Source organism: Molossus molossus, unplaced genomic scaffold (assembly GCF_014108415.1).
Source record: "Molossus molossus isolate mMolMol1 unplaced genomic scaffold, mMolMol1.p scaffold_m16_p_11, whole genome shotgun sequence".
Lineage (NCBI taxonomy): Eukaryota > Metazoa > Chordata > Mammalia > Chiroptera > Molossidae > Molossus > Molossus molossus.
In genome coordinates, this window is record NW_023425346.1 from 105,658,051 (window position 1) to 105,683,747 (window position 25,697).

The 25,697-nt window shown below is 57.1% G+C and overlaps 3 protein-coding genes across 4 annotated transcripts in view; all 3 read right to left on the reverse strand.

The window, feature by feature from the left end:
• LOC118625077 (ILK associated serine/threonine phosphatase) overlaps positions 1-2,971 on the reverse strand; it is a 31,889-nt gene extending 28,918 nt beyond the window's left edge. The window contains 1 exon segment of the mRNA XM_036253373.1: positions 2,921-2,971. Coding sequence (XP_036109266.1) covers positions 2,921-2,971 — 51 coding nt within the window.
• Positions 2,972-9,831: 6,860 nt separating this feature from the next.
• On the reverse strand, positions 9,832-11,517 carry HES6 (hes family bHLH transcription factor 6). Of its 2 annotated transcripts, none has more exons than XM_036254504.1 (4): positions 11,435-11,517; positions 11,274-11,360; positions 11,089-11,170; positions 9,832-10,855 (listed from the first exon to the last, which is right to left on the reverse strand). In XM_036254504.1, exons 1-4 carry the CDS (start codon positions 11,513-11,515, stop codon positions 10,431-10,433), a joined length of 675 nt encoding a protein of 224 aa, XP_036110397.1. In that variant the 5' UTR covers positions 11,516-11,517; the 3' UTR covers positions 9,832-10,430. The 2 variants fall into 2 exon arrangements, with proteins under 2 accessions (XP_036110397.1, XP_036110398.1); XM_036254505.1 differs by having other exon boundaries at positions 10,727-10,855; positions 11,129-11,170.
• A 6,961-nt stretch (positions 11,518-18,478) lies between these two features.
• PER2 (period circadian regulator 2) overlaps positions 18,479-25,697 on the reverse strand; it is a 38,885-nt gene continuing 31,666 nt past the window's right edge. The window contains exons 19-23 of the mRNA XM_036255058.1: positions 22,837-23,675; positions 21,852-22,038; positions 20,800-20,989; positions 19,746-19,896; positions 18,479-18,732 (exon numbers count right to left, since the gene is read on the reverse strand). Coding sequence (XP_036110951.1) covers positions 18,610-18,732; positions 19,746-19,896; positions 20,800-20,989; positions 21,852-22,038; positions 22,837-23,675 — 1,490 coding nt within the window. The 3' untranslated portion in view covers positions 18,479-18,609. The remainder of the gene's footprint in view (positions 18,733-19,745; positions 19,897-20,799; positions 20,990-21,851; positions 22,039-22,836; positions 23,676-25,697) is intronic.

The following is a 25,697-nucleotide window of genomic DNA, read 5'->3' on the forward strand; positions in this document are numbered from 1 at the left end:
TTCCCCCCAGGGTAGTGGCCCCCTCCCCCTGAGCAGCAATAAACCCAGCTCGCTGGACTGCAGGTGTTTCTGGTGGTGTCCGGCTGTAGGACACCGATGGGCCCCAGGCCTCTCATCTACCTGGGTGCTCACTCGCCAGCATTTAAAATCTTCACTGCGCTCTCCCCACCTTCAACGGTTAAGCTGCACCCTCCCATCTCACAGAAATACGCTAGAGTAACGATACAGTCTCCATTTGCTCACCTCAACCCGGCACTCCGCCCACCCCACCTCTGTCACCGCATCACTTCTCCAAAACTGCTCTCGCTAAGCTCATGGTGACTTCCCCCTGTGCTGCTACGTGAACTGACCTTTTCCGCCTCCTCTTAGGTGATTCCCAGCAGTGCTGACACTGTTGGCCTCGCTTGCCCTTTGCTGTGGTTTTACTCCAGTTCTCGGGCTATTCCGTCTCCTTTGCAGACCCAACTTCTTCTGCCCCACTGTTAATTGATGGAATTGTTTAAGGCCTGATCCTGGATCCTTTCTTCATTCCAAAGGTCCACACTTGGCTTGAGTTACCACTCATCGAAACGTCATTTTTTAATTTTTTTATTTCTCACCTGAGGATATTTTTCTATTTATCACCAAATAGAGTGGAGAGAGGTAGAGACAGAGAGACAGAGAGGAACATCGTTGTGATAGAGCCACATCAATTCTTTGCCTCCGTGTCACATGACTCCACCAGGGCTGGAATCAAACCCATGACTCATTGGTCCACAGGCCAACGCTCTAACCACTGAACCAAACTGGCCAGGGTGAAACGTCATTTTTTTAATTTGTATTTCCTGCCAGCTCCAAATCCACAGGTTCAAATAAGGACCAGGTGATAGCTCTTGGATGTCTCAAAAGTACCTCAAATTAGTGTGGCCCAATTGAAATCATTTTCTCTATTGCCCCCCTTACCCCCTTCGGTCTGCTCTCCTAGGGTTAGACACCTCCCTGTGCTCCTACCCTAGAAGCCCTCTATGGCGGTTAGCTTGTAAGCTGGTCCCCATGAGCCCCACCCCCTAGTAGTCAGTTCTTGTGAGGTCCCTTTCCTTTGCATGTGGCCAGGACCTGTGACTTGCTGTGGCCAATAGAGTCCAGCAAAAATGTCAGGATGTACAGTACGTGATTATGAGGATGTGACTCCTTGACATGAGTCTGTGACACCCATCCTGCTGGGAGACTCTCCCTTGCTGGCTTTGAGGAAGCAAGTTGCCATGTGATCTGCAGTATGGGGAGGACCATGGCGTGGAACGGAGGTGGCTTCCACCTGACAGTCCACAAGAAGCCAGCCGAGGCCTTCGATGCAAGGGCCCTCAGAGAAATGATCGCTGCAACAGCTTCGGGAGTGTTGGAGAGTCCTCCGCAGGCACGCCTCAGGCGAGACCCCACCCTGGCTGTAGCTTTGTGGAAGACTTAGCTGTGCCCAGATGCCTGGCCCATGGAAACTGTGATAAATGGGTGTGGTTTTATTTTATTTAAATAGATAAATGGATATCATTTTATTTTATTTAAAATTGTTATTATTGATTTTAGAGAGAGAAAAACATCCATGAGTCAGTACATGCCCAGTCTGGGAATCAAACCTGCAACCTGGGTATGTGCCTTGACAGGGAATGGAACCTGCCAGCCACCTTTTGGTATACGGGACAGTGCTCCAACCAACTGAGCCACACCAGCCAGGCAGGATGCATGTGGTTTTAAGTCACTAAGTCTATGGTTATTTTTTTATGCAGCAACAGATAGCTGATGCACCCTCTGTCGCCAAGTCTTATCAGTTGTATGTCCTGAATGCCTTTTGAATCCACCCCTTGACCTCCCACCATCCCTCCTGAGCGTGTTCACGCAATCACAGTCCCCTTTCAGGCCTCTCCTCAGGCCTTGTCAGTCCCTTGTTCTTTCTCTTGTCCCAGGACATTTTCTCATGTGGGTCCCTTGGTCTGGAATGTCCTCCTCAGCCCCTTCGTTCTCTCCTCAGGCTTCAGCTGGGTCGTCAGTTCCTCAGGAAAGCCTCCCTTGAGTGACCTAAGCCATCCTCCTCCCACTTCTCCTCCACAGCTTTGTCATAGGCATGGTGTCACATTTACACGTGTCATCATCTCAGCACTGACTGTGTCTCCCATCAGAATGGAAGCTGTAGGAGGCCCGGGCCTATGCTTTTGCACATTGCTGCACCCCAGCACCCGGCACGTACGTAGTAGATGCTCACATGTACTGCTTGGCTGAATGAATGGATAAATGTCTCCATTTCTGGTGCTCACAGAAGGTGCCTCGGCCTTCCTGCCTCAGGAACGTCAGGAAGGTTAGAGCCAAGAGCGGTCCCCTGTGTGCTTGCTCAGGACTGCCCAAACAAAGTTCATTATTTTTTAAATATTTTTTTTATTATTAATTTTAGAGAGAGAGGAAGCGAGAGAGAGATATCGATGAGAGAGAACATCAACTGGCTGCCCCTCACTGGGGACTGGGCCCACAACCCGGGCATATGCTCTGACCACGAATCAAACCAGCTACCTCCTGGCTCATGGGTCAGTGGTCAACCACTGAGTCACACCAGCCGAGCCGAAGTTCACTATTTTGCTCTTAGAAAAAGATCATAGATTTCTGATTTGAGACCTTAAACTGTCTAGGGACAAGGAAAGCACCTGACATCCCAGGATATCAGCTGCCTAAGTGGCAGATGCATTTTCCAAAGTGTTCTGCAGCCATAGCTCCCATCCTGTGTGCTCTTCTAAAACCCGTCCTTGCCACTCCTCCCAGCAAGAGGCAGCTCGGTCTCCTCCCCTTGACCCAGAGAATGGAAGGTGTTCCATTTATGATTTCCAAGGCGAGGCTGTCAAATGCCACGCAGCTCCAGCCTGGTTCTCTGGAGACGTTTGCTCTGGGGGAAGTCAGTCACCGGTGAGAAGTCCAGCTCCTCTGATGCTGCCCTGCTGGAGCAGAGCCGCATGCAGGCGCCGTGTTCAACAGCTCCCGCTGAGCTGAGCCAGCAGCTCGCACCAACTGCCAGCCTTGTGGAGTGAGTCACCTTGGACACCCTGGCCTGGCCCCTGCCCCAGCCAGTGTCTGACCTCATGAGAAACCCGTAGCAAGGACTGGCCAGCGAAGCATTCTATGAATTCCTGACCCCCCAAATAGGACCTGAGTGAAGTGGTTGTCTTAAACTGCTAAGTTGGGGGTATCTACAGTACAGCCGTCACACAGGCTCATTTTGTACACCGTGAGAGTGCTGAGAAATGAAGACAGTGACAACTTCTGTTTTTTCCATGGCAATGGGAAGAGAGATTTTATAGCAACTCCGGTCTGGGGAAGTTTGAATAAATGTCAGAAGTCTCTTGCACTGTGCCAAAGTAATTGTGTTGTGCCCTGGCCAGTTTGGCTCAGCAGTTAGAGCGTCGGCCTACGGTCCAGAGAGACCCGGGTTCGCTTCCCGCTAAGGGCGCGTACCTCGGTTGCAGTTTGTCCCCGGCCCTGGTTGGTCGTGCAGGTGGCAGCCATTCGATGTGTCCCTTTCACGTCGATGTTTCTCTCTTCCTCTCTCTCCCTCCCACCCTATCTGAACAAAAAAATGGAAAAGTGTCCTCGAGTGAGGATAAAAAAAAAAAGTAATTGTGTTTATTGTGAACCACATCCTTTAAGGAAGGGGCCATGAATGAAAGGGGCTCTGTCATAAACCTGACAAGGTTGGGGGGTCACATAGCAGGCCTGACAAGCTCAGTGACCCAAAGTGACCACACAGTTATGGCCTGATCATAAATTCCTGACTGGGCGGGTCACAGTGGTAGTCACTTCCCGGGCCTATGGCTTTTGTCAGTCTTTACCATAAGTGAGCCCTGTTCACTGCATCTAGGATAACATCAGAATTATTTTATTTTTTTCCCCCCTCAAAGGCATAACCACCAGCACCAGAGCAGAAGACCTCATTGTTATCTTGTTCCCCATATACCATCTGTATGTGCTGTGTTGATTATTAACTGCCCTGTACCCACCAATGTAAAAGAAGTATGTTTCTCCATTAAAAAAAAAATGTTTTTCCTTTATTGATTTTAGAGAGAGAGAGGAAGGGAAAGAGAGATAGGAACATCAATGAGAGAGAACATAAATTGGCTGCCTCCTGCATGCCCCCCACTGGGGATCGGGACAACAATCTGGGCCTGTGTCTTGACCGGGAATCGAACGGGCGACCTCCTGGTGCATGGGACGACGCTCAACCACTGAGCCACACAAGCTGGATTGTTTCTCCATTTTGCCTTTTATCCAATCCCAGAGATTTCCCAGCTTTGCTTTCTCCCACCTCCTTAATCTACCACCCATGGATTTCATGTACTCCCCCCACACCCTTTCAAATCTCCTTTGACTCTAATGTGTAAAATAAGATGCAAAACTGCCATTATCCAGAGCATTTTCTCAATCCAGTGAGATTTCACTTCTGGGCATGTCCTCAAAATTTGGCTCAAATAAACTTCTAAGACTTTTCTAGGAGCTGGACATTCTTTCTTTCTTTCTTTTTTTTTTTTAATCCTCACCCGAGGACATTTTTCCATTTTTTGTTCAGGTAGAGTGGGAGGGAGAGAGAGGAACACAGAGAGAGAGAGAAACATCGATGTGAAAGGAGCACATCGAGTGGCTGCCACCCACACAACCGACCAGGGCCGGGGACAAACTGCAACCGAGGTACGCGCCCTTAGCGAGAACCGAACCCGGGTCTCTCAGGACAGCAGGCCGACGCTCTAACCGCTGAACCAAACTGGCCAGGGCTGGACATTCTTTCATGGCAGTGAGCTGAGAACACTGTGCCTGTTTGAGGCCAGGCACTAGCTAGGTGCTTTGCAAATGTTAATTTCATGTAAACCCTCAGCAGCCTGTGAAGAAAGTAATGCTGCCTTTCATAGGCCTGCAGAGGGTTGCGCTGGAGTCTTCAGGTGTGATCCCATTAGCACTGGAGTAAAAAGTCTATGTCCTTGTCCAGCCAGTGTGGCTCAATGGTTGAGCATCAACCCAAGAGGTCACTGGTTCGATTCCTGGTCAGGGCACATGTCCAGGTTGTGGACCCAGTGAGGCCATGCAGGAGGTGTCCAATCGATGTTCTCTCTCATTGATGTTTCTCTCTCTCCTTCTCCCTTCCTCTCTAAAATCAATAAAGAAAAAAAAAGTCTATGACCAGGAATGGTTCCTATACCCACTAGCCAGAGTGGAAAAACCTTGCAATACATGGGGTGTGTGTGTGAGTATGTGTGTGTGTGTGTGTTTGCCCGCATGTATCCAGGACACATGTGGAATGTGAAGAAATGGTTGACTCTGAGGGCAATTGAACTGGCCACCCACAGACCTTACTACCAGGGGCTTCGTTTTGGGTGGAAGTTAGAGCACAAAGGCAAGGATGTGGGGCTCCACACCTCTGTAAGGGACAGAGAAGTGGGTGAGACAGTTAAGGCGGGGTCATTTCACAAGGGGTCTTCTGTGCCAAGGCAGTGAGTTAAGCTCAATGGGGAAGCCATTTTTTGCAGTTAGAGAAATTTCAGTGCTCCAAAAAGGCACGCAGGGGTGCACCCTCCCCTGCTTCCCCCTATTTGCTATCTGCAGTCACTTGATAGGATCACAGAGCCAGCTACTGTCACAGCAGAAAGAGCCCTAGAGGCCTTGTACTCCCCTCTTCACATTGGTGGGGGAACGTGGCCCACTCTGAACCCTCTTTCCAGATTCAATTTATTGGCTTCTCTTTACGCGTGGCTGCCCCAGGGCACGGTCCCAGATCCTCCTCTATTTACCCTCTTCCAAAGTTATCTTTATTACTTCTTTGACTTGAAATACACTGTATTCTGAAGACACATTCGGGCATCTCTCTTTTCTGGGAACCCTACATACGTACAGCCTAGGCTGTCTCCTCAACAGCCTCACTTGGATGTCTAATAGGCATCTCAAATTAAACTAATGCCCACCCTGTTCTCTCCCCCAAAACCAGCTCTCCCCCCTGCCTTTCCCAAATCTCCATCCACCCAGGGGCTCCTGCCAAAACCTAGGCACCACCCTTTTTTTCCCAGAAGTCCCTGCCCCTGGTCCCCAGGCACGACCCTGGACTCCTGCCTTTCCCTCCTACCACATCCAAGTCATAGGTCTTGCCTGTTCTCTCTGCAAACCTCCTCCACATCCCTCCTGGCCCCATATTTCCTTCCTAGGCAGGTGAGACCGCCTCTCCTCTTTTGGACACCTGCACTCCTACAGCTGATTTTCCAGAAAAAGGAGGGAGGAGCGGCCCTGGGCTGGAGCCAGCTCGCCTTCGCCTCTCCACGCGCAGAGCGGGCGTAAAGCTGCGGAGGGCCCGAGCTGCCGGGCGCCGGGGCCGTATCGCCTCCCCTCCCGGTCCCGGGGATGCCGGAGAGAGCGCAGACCAGCCTCGGCAGGGGTGCGGGGCGGTCACAGAGCCGCCCTTGACCTGGGCGGGCGCCGCGGGACACGGGCCGCAAGCTCGCGGCGGCGGAGGGCGTGGCTTCGGGCCAGGGAGACTTCTGGGAGTCGCAGTCCTGCCTTGGCTTGCAGCGGCCTCGGAGAAAGGGAAGTCGAAGGGTGGGAACTACATCTCCCAGGCCGCCCCGCGGCTCATCGCGAGCAGGAGGGGCGTGGCCACGGAGGGGGCGTGGCCAAAACCTCTGCACCTCCCAGCTCCTCCGAGAGTCCGGCGCCTCCGGAACGCGCTCGCCGGCCCCTGGAGTTCCGCACCCTCTTTTCTAAACCCCTCCGGCTCCTGCAGGGCGGGCTCCGGGAGGTCCACGGGCCGGATCCCCGCTGAAAGGCCCGAGCCTAGAGCAGAGCTGCGGGAGGGAGGTCAGGGAGAGCCTTGAAGGCCGCGGCCAGGCGCCCCGCGTGGAAGTGGGGAGGCGAGTTAGGTCCGCTGCCCAAGTCGGGGTAAGGATGAGAGGAGGGTGCTGGGTTCGATCGGTGGGAAAGATGACCCAAGTGGAGATAGGAGCTCATGGACCTGATCGAGTGGAAGTGGGATGCCAGGAATTAAGGAAATCGAGGGTGACTCCTAGATTTTGTGCCTAATCAATGGGATGCCGGGCAGTGGCGACAAGGGCAGTGTGGGGGTGAGACTCAGCCGTGCCTTCCCCCTCTGGTTTGCGATGCCCACATGACACCTAAGTGGAGACCCTGAGTACACAGGGTGGAGGAGGCCAACAGGGATGGAGATGGGCTTTGGCTTGAGGGCACACGGAGGAAACAAACCAAAGGGGCACATGGGCTCCGGGGAGGGGTGCCAGGGAAGAGCTGAGCACAGCGCTCTGGACACGTCTGCCCACATCCGGAGTTTGACAGGAGAGGAGCATCTGGTAAAGGACCGAGGATGGCCAGGGAGGGGGCCGACCTGGGAGTGGGCTTCTTGAGTGTGAGTTTCAGGAGAGGGAGTAGTACCCCAAGGAGTGCTTAACCGGAAGGTTGGGTGAAACGTGGGGACACGCCTCTGGACTGGGAAACCTGGATGTCTCTGGGGATCTCGACAAAGGCGGTTTCAGTGGACTGGTGGGATCAGCCAGACTGGAGAGGAAGTGAGGCGAGTGGAAGCGGAGACAGCGAGTGTAGATGATGCTTTCAAGGACGTTTGCTTTGGAGCCGAGAAACGAGGCAGAGGCTCGCAGGATACATTGGGGCCAGGGAGGTTTTATCTCCCCCTTCTCCAGACAGAGACATTACAGCTTGTTTGCAGGACCGTGAGGATGATCCTGCGCGAGGTGAGATTTATGGTGCAGGGAAGAGAGCAGCGTCACTGAGAAGTCAGAGGGGACGGAACCCAGTGTCCGTGGGAGGCTGGCGTCACAGTGCACTGTGGCGGAAGGCACAACACTGGGCAGAGGTGCAGGAGGTGGTGTGGTCAGTAGGGTAATGGTCCCTCAAAGATGTGCACACCCTCCTTCCCAGAACCTGTGAATGTTACCTTACATGGCGAGAGGCTTTGCGGCTCAGATTAAGGATTGAGGACCTTGAGATAGGGAGAGTAGCCTGGATTACACAGGTGGGCTCAATGTAATCACGAAATGCCTTACAAGTGGAAGGAAGAACCCTGGCTGGTTTGGCTCAGCGGTTAGAGCCTCGGCCTGAGGACCAATGAGTCCCAGCTTCGATTCCCGTCAAGGGCACATACCTCGGTTGCTGTTCGTCCCCGGCCCTGGTTGGGTTATGTGGGAGGCAACCAGTGATGTCTCTCTCACATTGATGTTTCTCTCTCTCCCTTCCTCCTACTCTTTCTGATGATAAATGGAAAAATACCTTCGGGTGAGGATAAACTAAATAAAAATAAAAGTGAAAGAGGAGGGTCAGAGGAGGTGTGACTATGGAAGGGTCGGATAGATGCAATGTTGCTGGCTTTGAAGATGGAGGAAGGGGCCACCAGCCAAGGAATGTGGGTGTCCCCTGAAGCAGGAAAAAGAAAGTAGATTCATCCTCATCCTCATCCAGCAAGGAGTGCAGCCCTGCCTTGATTTTAGTCTAGTGGACTCTGCCTCAGACGTCTAACCATTAGAACTATGAGGTAATACATCTGTGGTGCTTTAAGCCACCAAGCTGGTGGCAGTTCCTGCCCGACAAAGAGGACGAACACAGCTGAGGATGTGAGCCGGGAGGGGACGCGAGGAAGAGTTCCTTGAAAACAGTTCCTAGCTGATGCTCTCCAGTGGCCTCCGAGCTCACCACAATGGCCTCTGGGTGCTTCAGGGAACCACAGGGGTCAGAGGGCTCAGGTGGATCTGCTCTTCATTTGCATCTTACAACTATCTGTGTGGAGCAATGAAAATAATACCAAGAAGCCCTGTTTCCATCCGCTCAAGCCCTGTCTTATGGACCTGCCCCCCCCCCCCAATCCCCTCAACAGCTCATCCCGTCTCTAAAGTGAGGCTGCATCTGCTTAGAGCCTGATGGGTGAGGTCCAAGACAGTCACAGGGGAGCAGGGGGGATGCCCTGCTGGTCAGGACCTGCTGGGGGGCCTTCTGTAAGAGGGCTGTTGGGAAAGTCGTTCTCGAAGAAACTAGAGAGGAGACCCAGATGTCAATCCTAAACTGCCACACGTTGTTCTGGGCCAGGACACTGCCAACCCAAAGGGGTCCTGAAGCAGATGGGGCACTGGGCTGCCTGTAGCAGTGACTGCTAACTGCCCACATACTAGCTGCAGGTCCTGACTCAGCCAGGAGGGGTCTCCCTGCACTCCAGCTGCCCACTGTCATCCTCCTTCCAGGGTTTCTGACCTCCTGCCCCCAGTGTGACCTCCAGTCCAGGCTGCCTGCAGCCATGGTGCTTTCACTTCAAGCCATGACCTGGGTCACTGGAGTCACTGCCGTGGTGGAAGTTCCCTCTCACGAAAAGTGACAACCAAACCCAAGTCGACTGACAGCAGGCTCGTGGATCCTAACACAGGTTTTTGAAAGAAGCTTCTAAACCACGTGGCTAGCAATTAGGCATTCATCTACTCCTGGGAGCTTATGAACCAGAGAATGGTCCAGGACAGGCTATTGCTTGGTTACTCTGGAGAAAAAAACCCATGCCAATGATATCCATCTCCAGGGTGCACACAACCCCAGGGAGAGCAGGCCAGGCCTGAGGACCTGCAGGGGAATCCCATCTGGGGCTGCCCGGCAATGGGGAGGGGGAAGCACTGTCCACTGTGAGACCGAGTGTCCCATCTCCACAGCCATTACACGGCTCACTCTGCTGACCAAGGGAGAGCTTAGATACAGGAAAAACGTGCTTGGTTTAGTATGTACATATTTGACATATTAATGACACCAGATCATTCAGTAATACTTCAGAAGGATAACTCACTCTCCAAAATCCTTTATTTAGTAGAATTGGAACATTTGATGGCAACCTAATACACAAACTCAAGTCTGCTAAATGCAAAACATACAAAAAGCCTCGTTTTCCTCCGGCAGCTGTGGGCAGCTGGGCACCTGTCTCCCGTGTCCTGGCTGAAGTAGCATGTTCCAGCTTCTATTCAGGTCCGGGCTGCTAGGGCCAGAGGTCTCCTTCGGCCACGACACTGGTGCCCTGCACTGTGGAGAGGCTCAGCACCACTCCGGTCACCTCTGTCCCCTGATCCACAGAGCCTGAGAAGGCCGGGACAGGTGACCGCCAGGGAGCCCTGCAACATTCTTCCTCCTGCCTGTAGCCCCCTCCTTTCACCCGCGGGGGAAGGGGAGGGAGGGCTGTGGGGTTGGTAGAAGCTACTCTCTTAAGGAAAAGGGCTTGGGACCCGACTGGACTGGTCTTCCAGGACTTCCCTACAAGCCATCCACCAGAAAAGGAGGGAGGGCAGACCTGGGAGACAACCAGGACCCTGCCCTACCACATCTGGACCCCAGGGAGGAGGGACAAGAGTTGGGAAGGCTGGGCCCAGCTCTGGCAGGACAAGGGCTGGCATTAGTCACCAAGGCCTCCAGATGCTCTGGGCTATGTGGGCAGAGGTCAGGCTGCCCAGGGCAGCGGGCACCAAGTCCAGCCCCTCCGCAGGTGCACGGCTCAGTTCAGCTTCAGGGGTCTCCTCCAGGTCGGAGCACAGGTCGTCCCCAGGGACAGGGGGACTGGGTAGCGGGGACCCCAAGGCCCCTCCTGTAAGCCAGCTGCTTTGCCTAGGGGCTCCTGGGGGCCCGGCCAGGGCATCCCCCAGCAGATCCCGGAAGCTGCTGCCCTCACGAAGCGGCATGGACTCCAGCAGGTGGTTTAGGAGCTCAGCGGCGACGGTGGCGTCGATGGCCTGGCACGTGGACACGAACGTGTGCACCTCATGCATGCACTGGATGTAACCGGCGGCGAAGCGCTCGCTGGCTTCCGCCTGCAGCTGCTCGCGCCCTGCACCCGGGATGGGAGGGAGAGAGCTGTGCACGGCCCGGTGAGCTGTGTCCCGACCCACCCGGCCTGCAGGGATGGGGTTCACCCAGGAGACGCTGGGGCGCGCCCTGCTCCGGGGTGAGCTCTCGGCACCGACAGCACAGGGCGGCGGGCAGAGAAGTCTTCCGCCCTGGGCAAGAGCGGGTGGGCGACCGCGCCCCGCGCCCCGGCCCGCGCGCCCCGCAGCCACTCACCGCGCGCCCGGCCCCGCAACGCGCCCTGCACGCGCCGCACCGTCAGCTCCAGCACCTCCGCGTTTTCCAGCTTGGCCTGCACCTGCGCCGGCGGGGCCCGGGTGGAGAGGGGCGGTGAGACCGGGCAGCGCCGCGACCCCCGCCCGCCCGCCCGCTCGGCAGCCCTTGGGCGCCCGCCGCCTCACCTCGGCGCCCGCCAGCAGCAGCCGCAGCTCCTGCAGGCTCTCGTTGATCCGCGCGCGCCGCTTCTTCTCCACCAAGGGCTTCCGGGCCTGCGGGAAGCGGGAGGCTAAGCCCCGGCGCCGCGCCGCCCCCGCCCCCGCCCGCCCGCGGCCCGAGCCCGCACCTTGCGGTCTCCCCGCGCCTCCCAGCTGTCTTCATCCTCCCGGCCCGCACGGTCTCGTCCGGGCGCCGGGGGCGGAACCATGATCCGCACCGTCCCGAGCGCCGCGAGCGCGCGGAGCGCCCGCGCCCCCCGTTGCCCCGCGGCGGCGACCGCGGCCTGCCTCAGCCTAGCGTCTTCCGCCCGCACTCGGCCCCGCCCCTTTTATAGAGCCTAATTTGCATCTCAATGCGCCGATTGGCCAAGTCCTCCCGGAGCCGAGGGCCGGAGGCGCACCGCAGCCAATAGAAGCCGCGCGCTTTGTCCAGCCCCGCCGCCGGGTCGAAAGGCAGCTGGCAGGGCGTGGCCGGCGGGCGTGGACCCCAGCTCGCCCTCCGCGCGACCCCCGCGGGGGAGGCACGCCAGGGGGCGGTGACCCCGGGAGCTGGGGATCCGGGCGCGCTTGGTTCCGCGCATACCCGGAACAATGCCCCCCAGGTCAGCAGTGCGTAGGAGCAGGAGGCCACCCATCCGTCCACATTGGGGTTCACCAGATGCCTCCCCAGAGGAGCGCTCTGTGCGGGGAGTGCTGGGTCCTGGACAAGGGCGGGGGCATAGCCAGCCAAGTCCGCGGTCTCCAGACTGGAGGGGACCGCGGGTCTGGACTGGAGGTGCAGAGCCCCGGGGAGGTGGGAGCTCATGGGGCACCGGGGGTGGGAGCGCGCCGGTGGCCCCCTTGCGTGTCTTGAGGACTTGTGTGTGTGGACACCGCAACCCCTCCGTCGCCCCCTCCCCCCGTCCGCGCGAGGATCCTGGTGGGTTCCACTAGGGGGTTCGCGGGACGGTCGGCTTCGCTGCACCTCCAGGCTCCCCTTCTCTGGTCATTCTCCCCCCCCCCTCGCTCGTCCTCACCTCCTCCGCCCCTCACCCCACAGCTGCCCATCCTTTTCTGGACATCATCCCGGTGACCGCCTGAGCCTCCATCCCCCTAATCCTAATGCCCTTCGCTTCTTCGGTTCCCGTTTGACCTCACGTTCCCCCCTTAGCTTCACGCCCACCCTTCCCCGTCTCACCCCGCCCCCCGCCTTTGCTCCCCCCTTCCTGGTTACCCCACCACCCGCCTTTCCCTGGTCCCCACCCCAGTCAGTTCGCCCTTGCCTCCCTCCCCAGTCCCCTTCGCCCCCCCCGCCGCGTCCCCCCCCCCCGCCCCCCGCCAGGCTCACGGAGGCCGCCGTCTGGACCCCGTAACTTGATGCCCGTGACAGTTGGCAGCTGCAGCCGCGTCGGCGGAGAAAAGCGGCGGCCGCGCCAAGAGAGACAGGTGTTGGCCGCTCTTTTGTCTGCCCGCTTTGTCCCGCGGGCGGGAGGCGGCGCGCCTGTGTCCGCCAGACGACCGCCACCCCCACCGCGGGCGGCCCATCTGCCGCCGGCCTCCCCGCGGGTGGGGTGTGTGGGCGTGGAGCCGCGCCCGTGGGCAGCGCCCTGGGCACCCGGGTCTGGCCTTTGTCCCGCCGCCGGCAGAGCCAGATGCCAAGATGCCTCCTGGCCGTCGCTCGGCTGGGAACCCTCTCCCGACTCCCCTTCAAGGGCCATTTCCTCGCTGTTCAGTCTCAGCTTCCCCAGTCATTCACCTGGCGGAAGTGCACCTGTTCCCCTACTCAGCGCCCCACTGCTCACCCAAGATTAGGACTGTCAGGGTCACAGCCCCTCCATCCCTAGTTAGGGGTACAGACAGATCTAGAACTCTCTCTGCCTGCTCTTGCAGGAGCACTGGGTGGGTGGGGAACCAGGGACTGCGGATTGGTGGGACCAGGCCACAGGCACTGTCACCCCTCCACCCCCAGCCACCTGAAGACAGATCTGGCAGCCCACCAGAGGGACCTCTACAGGCAGGAAGGTTCCCAAAGTCACCTCACTGCTCTGTCACTACCTGGGAGGCCCTCCTGCTGATTCTCACCTGCCCCTGCTGTCTTAGGTTGCTTCCCCTGAGCCTTCCCCAGCCCAGCCTGCTCATCCAGGTGTGCGCCGCCTCCTTTGCTTTAATCATCCCTGTTGTCCTGTCTCCCCCACAAGCCAGAAAGCTCAGCTCTCTTCCTCCTGCCCTCCCCTGGTTGCTCAGAGACCCAACTGACCTTCCATCCCCCACACCTACTGGGGGCACTGACAGTGTAGGGGGGGTGGACCTCAAGCTGGCCTGTAACTTTGTTTTTCTTTACCATTTAGACATCACCCCAGGGAAGGAGACACAGCCAGAGACACAGCCCCTACACACACACACACATAACTACAGTTAAGTTTTCACTGCTTTAAGAAACCGAGATATAGAAAAATATACTCTGTGATATCTCTCTCTGGTGGTAGGGCTGACGCTCTAACCCAGCGGTTCTCAACCTGTGTGTGGGTCGCGCCCCGGCCGGTTTGGCTCAGCGGTTAGAGTGTTGGCCTGCGGTCTAGAGAGACCCGGGTTCGGTTCCCCTGGGGGCGTGTGCCTCAGTTGCGGTTTGTCCCCGGCCCTGGTTGGTTGTGTGGGTGGCAGCCACTTGATGTGTCCCTTTCACGTCGATGTTTCTCTCTCTCTTCCTTTCTTCCTCCCACTCTATCTAAAAAAATTTTTAAAAGCAAAAAAACCCACAAACAAACAAACAAAAAAAACCTGTGGGTCACGACCCCTTTGGGGGGTCAAACGACCCTTTCACAGGGGTCGCCGAAGACCATCAGAAAACACCTATTTCCGATGGCAATTTATAACAGTAGCAAAATTACAGTGATGAAGGAGCAACGAAAATAATTTTATGGTTGGGGGTCACCACAACATGAGGACCTGTATCAAAGGGTTGCAGCATCAGGAAGGTGGAGAACCACTGAACCACTGAGCCAAACCTGCCAGAGATCAGTGGTCTTTCTCATACTCGGATTCATACCCCTTGCACTAGCCATCGTATTGTCTGAACAAGGCCAAACGTGCTTTAGAATGCTCTCCACAAACGACAGTTCATAATGGACCGGGGAGGCCTCAAGGGCAAGGTCAATAGAACACCTGATTGGGCACTGAGGTGGGAGGGACACATAAAGGCAAATGGTACAAGCAAGAAATGAAAGGCAACAAGGGACTCCAGGAAAAACAAAAAGCAGCCCCAGAATCATCTTAGCACATTGTTTGGCTTAGTAGCCAATTCTTTCAGTCACAACACTGTTCATAGGGTTTCAACATTCAGAACCACTTTATGGAGAAGGCTATGTGGTTACAGGACATAATATAAAGTTGGCTGTAAAAACAAGGACAGCTGCCTTGGCCAGTTTGGCTCAGTGGTAAGAGCATCGGCCTGCGGACCAGAGAGTCCCGAGTTCAATTCCCACTAAGGGCACGTACCTCGGTTGTGGTTTGTCCCTGGCCCCTGGTTGGGGTCGTGCGGGTGGCCACCAATCAACGTCTCTCTCTCACGTTGGTGTTTTTCTCTTCCTCTCTTCCTCTCTCTCTCCCTCCGGCTCTAACTGAAGATAAATGAAAAATTGTCCTGTGGTCCGGAGAGACCCAGGTTCGGTTCCCGCTAGGGGCATGTACCTTGGTTGCAGTTTGTCCCCGGCCCTGGTTGGTCATGCGGGTGGCGGCCACTCGATGTGTCCCTTTCCCGTCGATGTTTCTCTCTCTCTCTTCCTCTCTCTCCCTCCCACTCTATCTGAACAAAAAATGGGAAAATGTCCTCCGGTGAGGATAAAAACAAAACCAGGACAGCTGCTAGTTGTCCCGAGAAGGGAGGAGGTGGAAGGAGGGCGGGGACCTGAGAGCTCGTCTTGCATGCTCTCAAGTGGGGGTGGGGCAGGAACGAATGCATGCGGTCTCCAGCTGAAGGAAGGAGCAAGTGCTGGGATGTGCCCCGACTGGGTATGACCAAGTGCCCTTGGGGAAAGCAAGCATAAGGGTAGAGCAGGTGTGTCAGTCTTGACTGGACTGGAAGATGCCCAAGGCCCCATCTTGGAAGCCGGCCTCAGTTTCCCTTAGTGGGCCGCTGGCTGGCTGGGCCTTTCTGTACAGAAGCCTGGCTGCTCATCTTAGGGCCACCACGCCCCCATTCCCTCCTTCACATGGCCTCCCTGAGCAGACCCATTTCCTGCCATTTGTCCCTTGGACTGATCCCACCTTCAAAGGTTGACTGAGCACAGACTTCCTGAGCATTTGGGCCCTTTGATCCCCTCAGATCCAGGAACAGAGGCCAGAACCGGCTGGGCAGGCTGAGGTGGCCACAGGGAGACCAGAGAGCGCAGCAGTGGCAGGCCATAAATCCCCAGGGAACAAAGGCAATGGCAGCCTGTGGATGTCTAGGCCCCTTGCGGGCCATCAGCCCAGAGGACTCTGAGAAGCTCCTTTTAGTTTGTAAATAAGGGGGTGGTGTGCCCTTGGGGTTATATGGTAAATAAAAATGCAATTAAGAGTCCCCGAAGGCACTCAGAACTTCAGTGAAACAGCCATATCTGGCCATTTGAGGCCAGTCTGCAGAGGCCTCTGTGCTCACTGGGAGGACTCAGCCTTTTGTTCATCTCCCTCCATCACCACTTGGATGTCAGCGGCCGGCCAGAAGCAGAGTCAAGCCCTCCCTTCTGCCAGGGGGTTTCTGGAAGGCTGGGCACTGGGTCCAGGATCTGTCCATCTCCCTGCTCTGACCCCTGTAGTCCTCTGCCGCCTGGACCAGGCCCTGCAGGGCTTCATCATCGCGGAAGGACCGGGCGGGCGGGGTGGGGAGATGGTGCCCTGCTGCCTGCACAGTCTCTGGTGGAGCTAGGAGGCCTTCCTGGCCCTGCCCTCCTTCGGTCAGCCCTGGGGCCGGCGCCCAAGCAGCAGCCCCGACGGGGCAGACCACCCTGGGAGGGCACAGAGGGAACGTGCCTGGGGTCACGCGGAGAAGAGAGGAGCTGCAGGGACTGAGCAGAGCACCCCACCCCCCACCTGCAAATAAAACGGCTGGGAGAAGTGGGTCACGGGGCGAGAGTTATGTCCTCCAGGGGCCACTGGGCAGGGGCTGCAGACAGTGCCGGAGCCACAGGCAGGAGGGGACCAGCGCGGAGCAGGCGGTGCAGGAAGAGCGAGGGTCTCTGTGGAAGGTCCCTTGTGCAGACTTTCTAGAGTTCTTTTAAAAAAAACCTTTTGAGCCCTGGCCAGTTTGGCTCAGCGGTTAGAGCGTCGGCCTGCGGTCCTGAGAGACCCGGGTTTGGTTCCCGCCAAGGGCACGTACTTCGGTTGCAGTTTGTCCCCGGCCCTGGTTGGTCGTGCGGGTGGCAGCCACTCGATGTGTCCCTTCACGTCGATGTTTCGCACTCTCTCTCCCTTCCTCTCTCTCTCCCTTCCTCTCTCTCCCTCCCACTCTATCTGTACAAAAAATGGAAAAATATCCTTGGGTGATGATAAAAAAAAAAAAAAAGAAAAAAAAAAAAAAAACCTTTTGATAATCTTCTATCTCTAGTTTCTCCCATGTTACATTAAAAACACATACAAATAAAAATAAAAATATACTTGCTTTATTTACCCATTTTCTAAAAGGCAAAAACGTCATAGAAAGACACAAGCAGTCAGACGACATATTGCACTGGGCGGGGAGCCTGGCGGGCGCAGAGCCGATCACCTGTCCGGCAAGGAGACCGGGTCCGAGCCGACGCGGGGGCTCAGAACAGGCCTGTCCAGGCACACAATAGAAAGAAGGCTCAGTTTGGAATCGAGGACAAGGGTCGGCACACGCGGAGGGGGCGCGGCGGTGTGCCCCGTGTAAACAGCTTCGCGCCTGCTCCTGCGGCTCCTCCGCGGGCCGCCTGGCCCGGCCCGGCACGTGCTGGGCGACACGACGCCCGCGGAGGCTCTGGCAGTCTGCGTGCAGGTGACACGTGCAGGCCTTCGCCACCTGCCTCAGGAGGCCAGAAGCAGCCTGGAACATCGGATTCCCCGGAGGGGCAGACCACACCCTCAGCTTGGGCCCCTGAAGGTGTGATACTACTTTGGAAATTAAGGGAAAAAAGTTAAAGTGTTTTGTGTTTGAGTTCATAAAAACGGGACTGATACTCGGGAACAGGTTTACCGTGAAACCAGTGGCAGCCTGTCTTCCCGGGCCGCCTCTCCACCCAGAGCAAGGAGGGACCACGCCCTTTCCGTGCCCACACTCAGTGCAATTCTAAGTCCAATGCTTTGAGTGGGGCCTTCTCCTTCCCTCCAGGGACCAAGACAATTTTGGCCAAGCAGTCTTTGGGATACAGGAGGCAACATGAGGTTTTGCAAAAAGTTGGGCAGACTGGCCTCCCTCTTCCCAAGTGTCCCGGTGGGGTGGGGGTGGGAAGGGGGGTCACTGCAGAGACTGGAGGCTGCACCAAGTGAGGTGAGGCTGAGCCCCGGGGCTGGTGTGGTGGAGGGGTGAGCTCACAGCCACCGTCCCACCGGCTCCAGCGGCAGAACTGACGTCCAGATGTGTCCAGTGAAGAACACGAAGGGCCTGGGTGCGTGTTACCCTGATGGAGCTGCCCACACAGACCAGTAGGGCACTTCAACTCTGCTCCCTCCAAACGCAAGCGTGGTCGGTAGACGTCCGCCTGAAACCAAAGCTGCTGGTCTGCTTCACGCTCAATGTGAAACATTTTCAAAGAAAATCAGGAGGATGTAATTTCCACTTGGTATGTTTTAAAAACATCTAGTTTGACTAAATGATAATTTAGAAAAAAGCAGCCCCCAGAGAGGACAGAATTTGATCTGCACAAACACCCTGGAGAAGATCCAGAGGCCGGCCCTCAGCTCAGCCCGGAGTCGCACGTGGTCACATCCTGGTCACAGCCTCGGTCACCCCACGGGGTTCAGTGAGGTCCAAGGACTTCTGCGAACGCTCAGGCAACCTCCCTAACACTGACACAGGGGGATTCAGTCTTTCTTGAGTTACATCACAGTGAAAGCTCTTCCCCGTCCCCCAAAGTCCACATTTATGTTATAAATATAGAAGTGCATTTCTTCTCAATCCTTCCCAATCTTTCAAGTCATTCCTTCAGAAAACAATGCTTTTTCTAAAACAAACAAACAAACAAACAGACAAACAGACAAACAAACGGAAAACAGCAGAAGTCTATCTGTCCGTTCATCAGAAACAATGCAGAGTCGCCCTCCCATCACCACCTCCTGCGGGCCACTGGCTGGCAGGCCGGCGGGAGTCACATCTGCCCTTCGTTCTCCTGCCTCAGGGGGGTCCGGGTTCCTTTTCTGTGGTGTCCGTGGCTTCGCTGAGTCCCAGGGGTGGATTGTCGTCTTCATATGGTATACAAAAGTTGCCTTTTCTCTTGTTTTCACAGTAAACACATTCCTAGAGAGAAAAGACAGGAAATGAACAACAAAACGAGAGCTTCATCCGAAGATGTGGTAGAGCTGAGGCGGGCAGTGAGCAGGGCTGGCTGTGAGGCTGCCGAGGGCCAGCTGCCTGGAGGGTGCCACCGCTGTGGGAGCCCCGCCTGTTCTGGCATGGGGCCAGCCCTGCTCCCAAGGGGCCCCCAAGGCCGAGGACTCTGGGCCCTGATCTGAGAGGTGGCCTGCCCGTGGGACCTGGAGTCGTTGCCTAGCCTCAGTTTTCTCATCTGTGAAACGGGATATCAACAATGTACCAAGGGAGAGAGACGCAGGGGAATGTTGTCCTGGCTGCTAAGGCCGGGGCTGTGGAGGACGGGCACAGAGAGGGCACATCAGCAGCTGGAGGACACTGAGGCCTGACAGGAGCAGCCTCTAGAAGGGGCCTCGGGGGAGTGGGGCAGAGGCTGGGGTGCGGACATACCTTGGGGACAGAGACAGAAGGGCAGCTGGAGGGGACGGCGTCAAGAGCAGAAATTGAGTATTCCTACCCTGACTGACTGGCCTGACAGTGAGGATTTATGAGAGGAGAAGTGTCCTTTTTTTAAATAGAAAACAGAATTGAAAGAAAGGAAAAGTTCAGGTTCCGGCGCACGACTGAACAGATGTCGACAAGACACTGGGGACGCTGCTGAGCAGCCACAGGGAGCGAGCTCTTTGCGGAAGACTCAGCACGGTGGCATCTTTTCTCTCATCAGCTACGAGTCTGGGAGTTTTATTTATTCATTTTTATTTTATTTTTTTTCTTTACTGATTTTAGAAAAAGAGGGAGATGGAGAGAGAGAGAAACATCGATGAGAGAGAACATCGACTGGCCGCCTCCTGCACGCCCCCTCTGGGGATCGAGCCCACACCTGGCCATGTGCCCTGATGGGGAATCGAACCGGGACCTCTTGGTGGGTGGGCCGATGCCCAACCCGAGCCACATTGGCAGCCTCCCGACGCGCTGTCGGGAATGCAGTTCCGTGAGCTTACCGCCACGTCAAGGGCCGCGGGCAGGCCGCCCGCCCGCACCCACGGGTGCACCTCCTGCAGCTCCTGCTTCTGCCGCTCGGTGAACCTGGGCTGCAGCTTCTGCAGCAGCCTCAGCTTCTCTCTGTCCTCCTTCAGAACCGCGTCCACATCCCTGCACGGTGCGGCCAGAAAGAGGCAGCGTTAGGACGGCCGAGCCTTTTCTCATTTACAGACATACTCATTTCCTTTCCATATTCACAATGGGATTTTAGATGGTTTTGTTTAATGCAAACTTCCTTTTCATTTAAAATAGATGGCTCTGTTCAGGGTAACTTAATATTGCTAGTAAATAATCTGTGGTTTTCCTATGAAAATGACAACTCAAGTCATGACTTTACTTTTACTTTCGATCATACGTGGGAGCTGGGTGTCCGCAGACCTTGGCTCTGCACAGGGTGATTGAAGTGGGCGGCTCTCGCCAGGAGGCAGCGGGCAGAGTGCTGGGCCGGCTGAAAGCGGCCTTGGAGATGGAGGCCTGGCTGTCCTGACCTCAGGTTTAATCCTTCCTCCTATCCTCCCTCCTCCTCTTCCTCCCTCCCTTCCTCCCAGCTGCCCCCCAAGGGGCTCCACAGGGGCAGGGACCATGACTGTTCCTTGAAGCAGCCTGACACGGAGCCACACCTGGGGTACAGACCCAGAGTCAATAAAGAGCAGCTGGTGGCCACGGGCTGGTCACCCACCTTGACCCTTGGTTTCTGCATCTCTAAGACACCCCCCCGTCTACCCCCAGGGTGACTGGGCAGCAGAGGAAGATGAAGTTGGCACGAGAGCTCTGGGAACATGTAGTGTGACCCCCTGGAGGGTGACCGGGGGGCAAGGGAAGGCACTCTGCAGGGCGGGTGCGCCACCACAGTGCGGGGCTCGGGCCCAGGGAACCACCTAGAGGGAACTTGCTTCCATCTGCTGCTCCCACTCAACCTGAGACGGCTTCGAGGGAAGTCCTGTGACGGGTGGCCTTGTTTGAAGACTCTTTCACCCAGCCCACCCGTGTCCCTGGGGCCAGGCGAGTGATTACCGGGCAGGCATCTGGTACGTCATCATGACACTGTCGTCGGTGTCGGCCATCAGCAGCCAGACGGGGTCCTGGAGGACGTGCTTGATGAAGTGCTCGCTCCCCTCCCTGTTCTTGGCCTCTGCTTTGCGACTGTTATCCGAAGAGTCGATGCTTCCGAAATACTTGCTGGAGTGACTCACGTCACTGCTGCCTTTAAAGACACAGCCGTGGCGATCAGACCACTAACCAAGTTTGCCCTGCGGAACGTGCGCCAGTGGTGGGCAGAACACCTGCTGCCTGTCCGACTGCTGGGGGCTCAGTGCCAGCTGCACGCCTGGTGCTGGGCAGAGCATGTGTGGCCAGTGGCTGTGGTGCAGCTGGGAGCAGTGGGGTGTCTGGTGCAGCTGGGCCCGCGGTGCAGGAGCAGTGGGGTGTCTGGTGCAGCTGGGAGCAGTGGGGTGTCTGGGGCAGCTGGGAGCAGTGGGGTGTCTGGTGCAACTGGGCCCGCGGTGCAGGAGCAGTGGGGTGTCTGGTGCAGCTGGGAGCAGTGGGGTGTCTGGGGCAGCTGGGAGCAGTGGGGTGTCTGGGGCAGCTGGGCCCGCGGTGCAGGAGCAGTGGGGTATCTGGTGCAGCTGGGAGCAGTGGGGTGCCTGGGGCAGCTGGGAGCAGTGGGGTGCCTGGGGCAGCTGGGAGCAGTGGGGTGCCTGGGGCAGCTGGGAGCAGTGGGGTGTCTGGGGCAGCTGGGAGCAGTGGGGTGTCTGGGGCAGCTGGGAGCAGTGGGGTGTCTGGGGCAGCTGGGAGCAGTGGGGTGTCTGGGGCAGCTGGGAGCAGTGGGGTGCCTGGGGCAGCTGGGAGCAGTGGGGTGTCTGGGGCAGCTGGGAGCAGTGGGGTGTCTGGTGCAGCTGGGAGCAGTGGGGTGTCTGGGGCAGCTGGGAGCAGTGGGGTGTCTGGGGCAGCTGGACCCACGGTGCAGGAGCAGTGGGAGCTCCCGGTACCTCACAGGAGACTCTTGCAAACATACCAGAAGCCCAGCAGCCACCCCAGGACCAGAAGACCCGGTGCCACCAGCATACCTGCGCCGCTCCTGGTTGCGTCACAGCCCAGGGAGCTGGAGCCCAGGGAATCGGAGGTGGCGGAGGCCCCGCTTCCAGACTGGGCTGACCCTGTGGCCGAGCAGAGGTCCTCACGCAGCAAGAGGTTGAGCAGGTCGCTGGACGTGGAGAGGGCATCACTGTTCTGGGCATCTGAGGGCTCGTCACGCTTTGGGAACAGAAACACCAGTCAGGCCCCAGCTCCCAGAGCGCCTGTCTGCACACAGCCACGCAGGGACACGGGGAGCACGCTCCGCAGACACTGCCTGCATGTGCCAGACCAGCGGCCCTCGCTCTGGGAGCCTCGGTGGTCCGTGAACGCCATCTCCTCCCACTGGCGTGGGAGAGTCCAGGGAAGATGGCGGTTCTCAGGTCCCGGGGGTCTGTTCCTCCTCCACAGCAGACAGGGGGGCAGGAAGATGCCACCGCACACCCCAAGGCTGCTGCTCCTTGGTGGCCGGGCTCTGGCTTCTCGCTCCTGCGTCCCTGAGTGGAGGCAACCCTGGGAGCACCCCAACCCTCTGGGAGGCGGATCTGTTTCCAGGGCCCCACACACGTCTTCTGTGCAGCACCTACGGGTGGCTCTGCACAGCTCAGGCCACTGCCCACTGAGCTGCCAGGATGCAGAGCCCCCAGGAAACGAGCGTTTATGGTAGAATCAGCACCACACCAGCGGCCTGAAGGCGCAGGGGGAGGGTGGCTGGCCCTGGGTCACAGCCCCGCTGCATTCCCAGGGCCCAGTGCTGGCGTTCAGCCCACGGTGCTGTGTCCTCAAAGTTGTCACTCAAAATCTCAAGGCCCATGACAGCAAGTCACAGTCATCTGGACTGTTGGGACCCTGCACTTACCACCAGAGAATCAATCTTCATTCAGACTCCAAGGCAATAAAAAGCCCCGTCTACTCTGATGGGTGTTTAACTGGAACACTAATTTCCAGCACGTGAATGCGTCCGAGATGAGGACCTACCGTGGGTGCTGTGGGGCCACCTGCTGCGGGGGGAGAGCCACGGGGAATCCTTGCGCTGGGCGGTGCCTTCGGCAGCCAGCCTGGGGGTGCGCCAGGTCTGCAGTCCGGCCCGGCCCCTGCGGCTGTGGCGCTGCCCTCAGGGGCCTCCTCCAGCTGGAGCAGGTTGAGCTGCAGGGGTGAGCTGCCTCGGGACTGGAAAAGTGGTGGGGAGACCCGGCCCGACAGCCCGGTGGCCGACAGCGGGGTGGCCGGGGTGGCTCCACGTGACGCCGGTGGCCCACGCTCTGTCCGAGGACAAGTGCTTGGCTGTCTGGGGGGTGAGGTCCGACCAGGGGATTCGGGCTGTGACGCAGGGGTCATCTGACCGGGGAAGAAGGCCGTCGGCAGGTTCGGGATCACAGGAGGGAAGGGATAGCTGGGTAACACTAAGGCCACGACGGGGGCCAGGGCCGCTGTGAACGGCGGGGGCTGGAAGGCAAACTCGTGCTGGGCGTCCATGGGCACAGCAGGCACCGTGAAGCTGGCGTGGGGCTCCATGGGTGCTGCTGCCACGGCCCCTGGCGCTGGCACAATCGCGGGGGCCGGGAGCACAGGCAGGGAGTACGCTGGCAGGGTGGCAGGGAAGGGCATCGCAGGGCAGCTGGACTGGGACGTGTCTGATGGTGACCAGGCGGTGGTGTTCAGGCCCACCAGGGGGCGCCGGTGGGGCACGGACCCTCCAGACCCAGTGCTCTCGGAGGAGTCCAGGGGCTTGACCCGTCTGGACTTCAGTTTCCTGTTCCTCCCAGTCTTCTTCCAAGAGGCCTCTATTCCAGAGGCGCATCGCAGTCCAGGAGCGGCTACGACGGGAAAACCACCAGAGCAGAAAATGTAAGAGTTTACGATTCCCGTTATGTCAATTCTCCGAGACGTAGAATCTCAGAAACTTGAGGCACCTCCTAGCTCAACAGTGCCATGTCCCCACACGTCAGCTGAGGACCGCCGGGAACACCCTAGGTCTCCCTGATCCTCGGTGCAGTGAGAAAAGTAGGCAAAACGTTAAGTTTTATGAAACTAAATTCAGTTAACTTAAAGGACCATTCTTTTTTTTTATCCTCACCCGAGGACATTTTTCCATTTTTTCTTCAGGTAGAGTGGGAGGGAGAGAGAGGAAGAGAGAGAGAGAGAAACATCGACGTGAAAGGGACACATCGAGTGGCTGCCACCCGCACGACCAACCAGGGCCAGGGACAAACAGCAACCGAGGTACATGCCCTTAGCGGGAACCGAACCCGGGTCTCTCAGGACCGCAGGCCGACGCTCTAACCGCTGAGCCAAACCGGCCAGGGCTAAAGGACCATTCTTGTTTTTGTATGTTCTTATTGATTTTTTCTAGGGAGACAGAGAGAGAAACATCAATCGGCCACCTCCTGCACGCCCCCTACTGGGGATCAAGCCTGCAACTCGGGCCTGTGCCCTGACCGGGAATGGAACTGGGACCTCTCAGTCCAGGGGACAAGGCTCAATCCACTGAGCCACACTGGCTGGGAACATTCTGTTTTTTGTTTAATTTACTTTTTTTAGAGAGAGGAAGGGAGAGAGAGTGAGAAACATTGATGTCAGAGAAAAACATCGATCAGTTGCCTCCCACACGCTCCCTGACTGGGATCGAACCCACAGCCCAGGCATGTGCCCTGACCGGGAATGGAACCGGCAGCCCTTGGGTGCGTGGGACCACACTCAACCACTGAGCCACACCTGCTGGGGCCAAAGAACCATTCTCAATAGCAAGAACACATTTCTTTTTAAAAAAATTTTTTTAAATTCTTCACCTAAGGATATTTTTCTACTTATTATCAGATAGAGTGGGAAGGAGGAGAGAGCAAGAGAGAAACATCGATGTGACAGAGCCACATTGACTGGCTGCCTCCGCACGACCTGACCAGGGCCAGGAATGAACCGCAACCGAGGCCCGTGCCCTGGATTGGAATAGAACTCGAGACTCCTTGGTCCACGGGCCGATGCTCTAACCGCTGAGCAAACCGGCCAGGGCACATTTCTTGTTTTCTTACGGCATTAAAATGTCTTTTCTTTTATGAAATAATGGTGTGATAAGTAGTATTAAAAAGGCCTTATTCGTCCAAAAAAAGAAAAAAAGCTGGCAATTCTACACTGTTCCCCAATATTGGTTTGTGAAATCTGATGTCATATAAGCTGACTTTTTTCATTACATGAGCTTTACTACTGGTCCTTAAAGAGATGCTTCCGCTCCACCAGCGAGTCTCGCGTGCCAGTCAAAGGGTGGGAAGGAGCACATGCCCTTGGAACCAGTCTTCTCTGATGACAAGTGACTGAGGTGAGCTTCCCAAGGAGACTGGAGGGACTCGACGGGTAAGAGAAGGGACTCGGGGCATGTCCCCACGCCTCCCGGGCATGGGCCAGCACTGGAGTGCTATGGGCTGGGGGTCATGCCAAGCCTGGGTGGGATGGGTCGAGGAACCTCAGGTTTTCCTTTCAGGGCGCGTAGGGTGACTCGGAGCTGTTGCAGCAGGTGTGTGGGGACACCTGGCAGCGGTGCCAAGGGGGTTCCACACCTTTGCTACATGCTGGAGGCAAACTGCTAAGAGGGTGGAGGTCTTATGATTCAGACTGGCAGGTGTCCTTCCCGTAGGAAGTCTCCCTTGGTGGGACTAGTGGTGAGAGCCGTGGGCTCCTGGGACGCGTCGGGCTGGGCAGGCCACTGTGCACGCTGGGTCAGCGCACAGACTGCCGGCCAAGGGGTCGGGAGCTGCAACTCTGTGCCAAGCCAGGGCCACTGGGTGGGTCTTCCCAGGGTTGGGGAGGACACCTTTTTGTCATTTCCAGAGGTTCCCTAGGGCCTG

Coding starts and splice junctions, on each gene's coding strand:
- HES6 (XM_036254504.1), bottom strand. CDS start 11,515: ATGGTTCCGCCCCCGGCGCCCGGACGAGACCGTGCGGGCCGGGAGGAT. Junction 11,361..11,434: donor AGGCGCGGGGAGACCGCAAG/GTGCGGGCTCGG, acceptor CGCTTCCCGCAG/GCCCGGAAGCCCTTGGTGGA. Junction 10,856..11,088: donor GTTGCGGGGCCGGGCGCGCG/GTGAGTGGCTGC, acceptor TCCCGGGTGCAG/GGCGCGAGCAGCTGCAGGCG.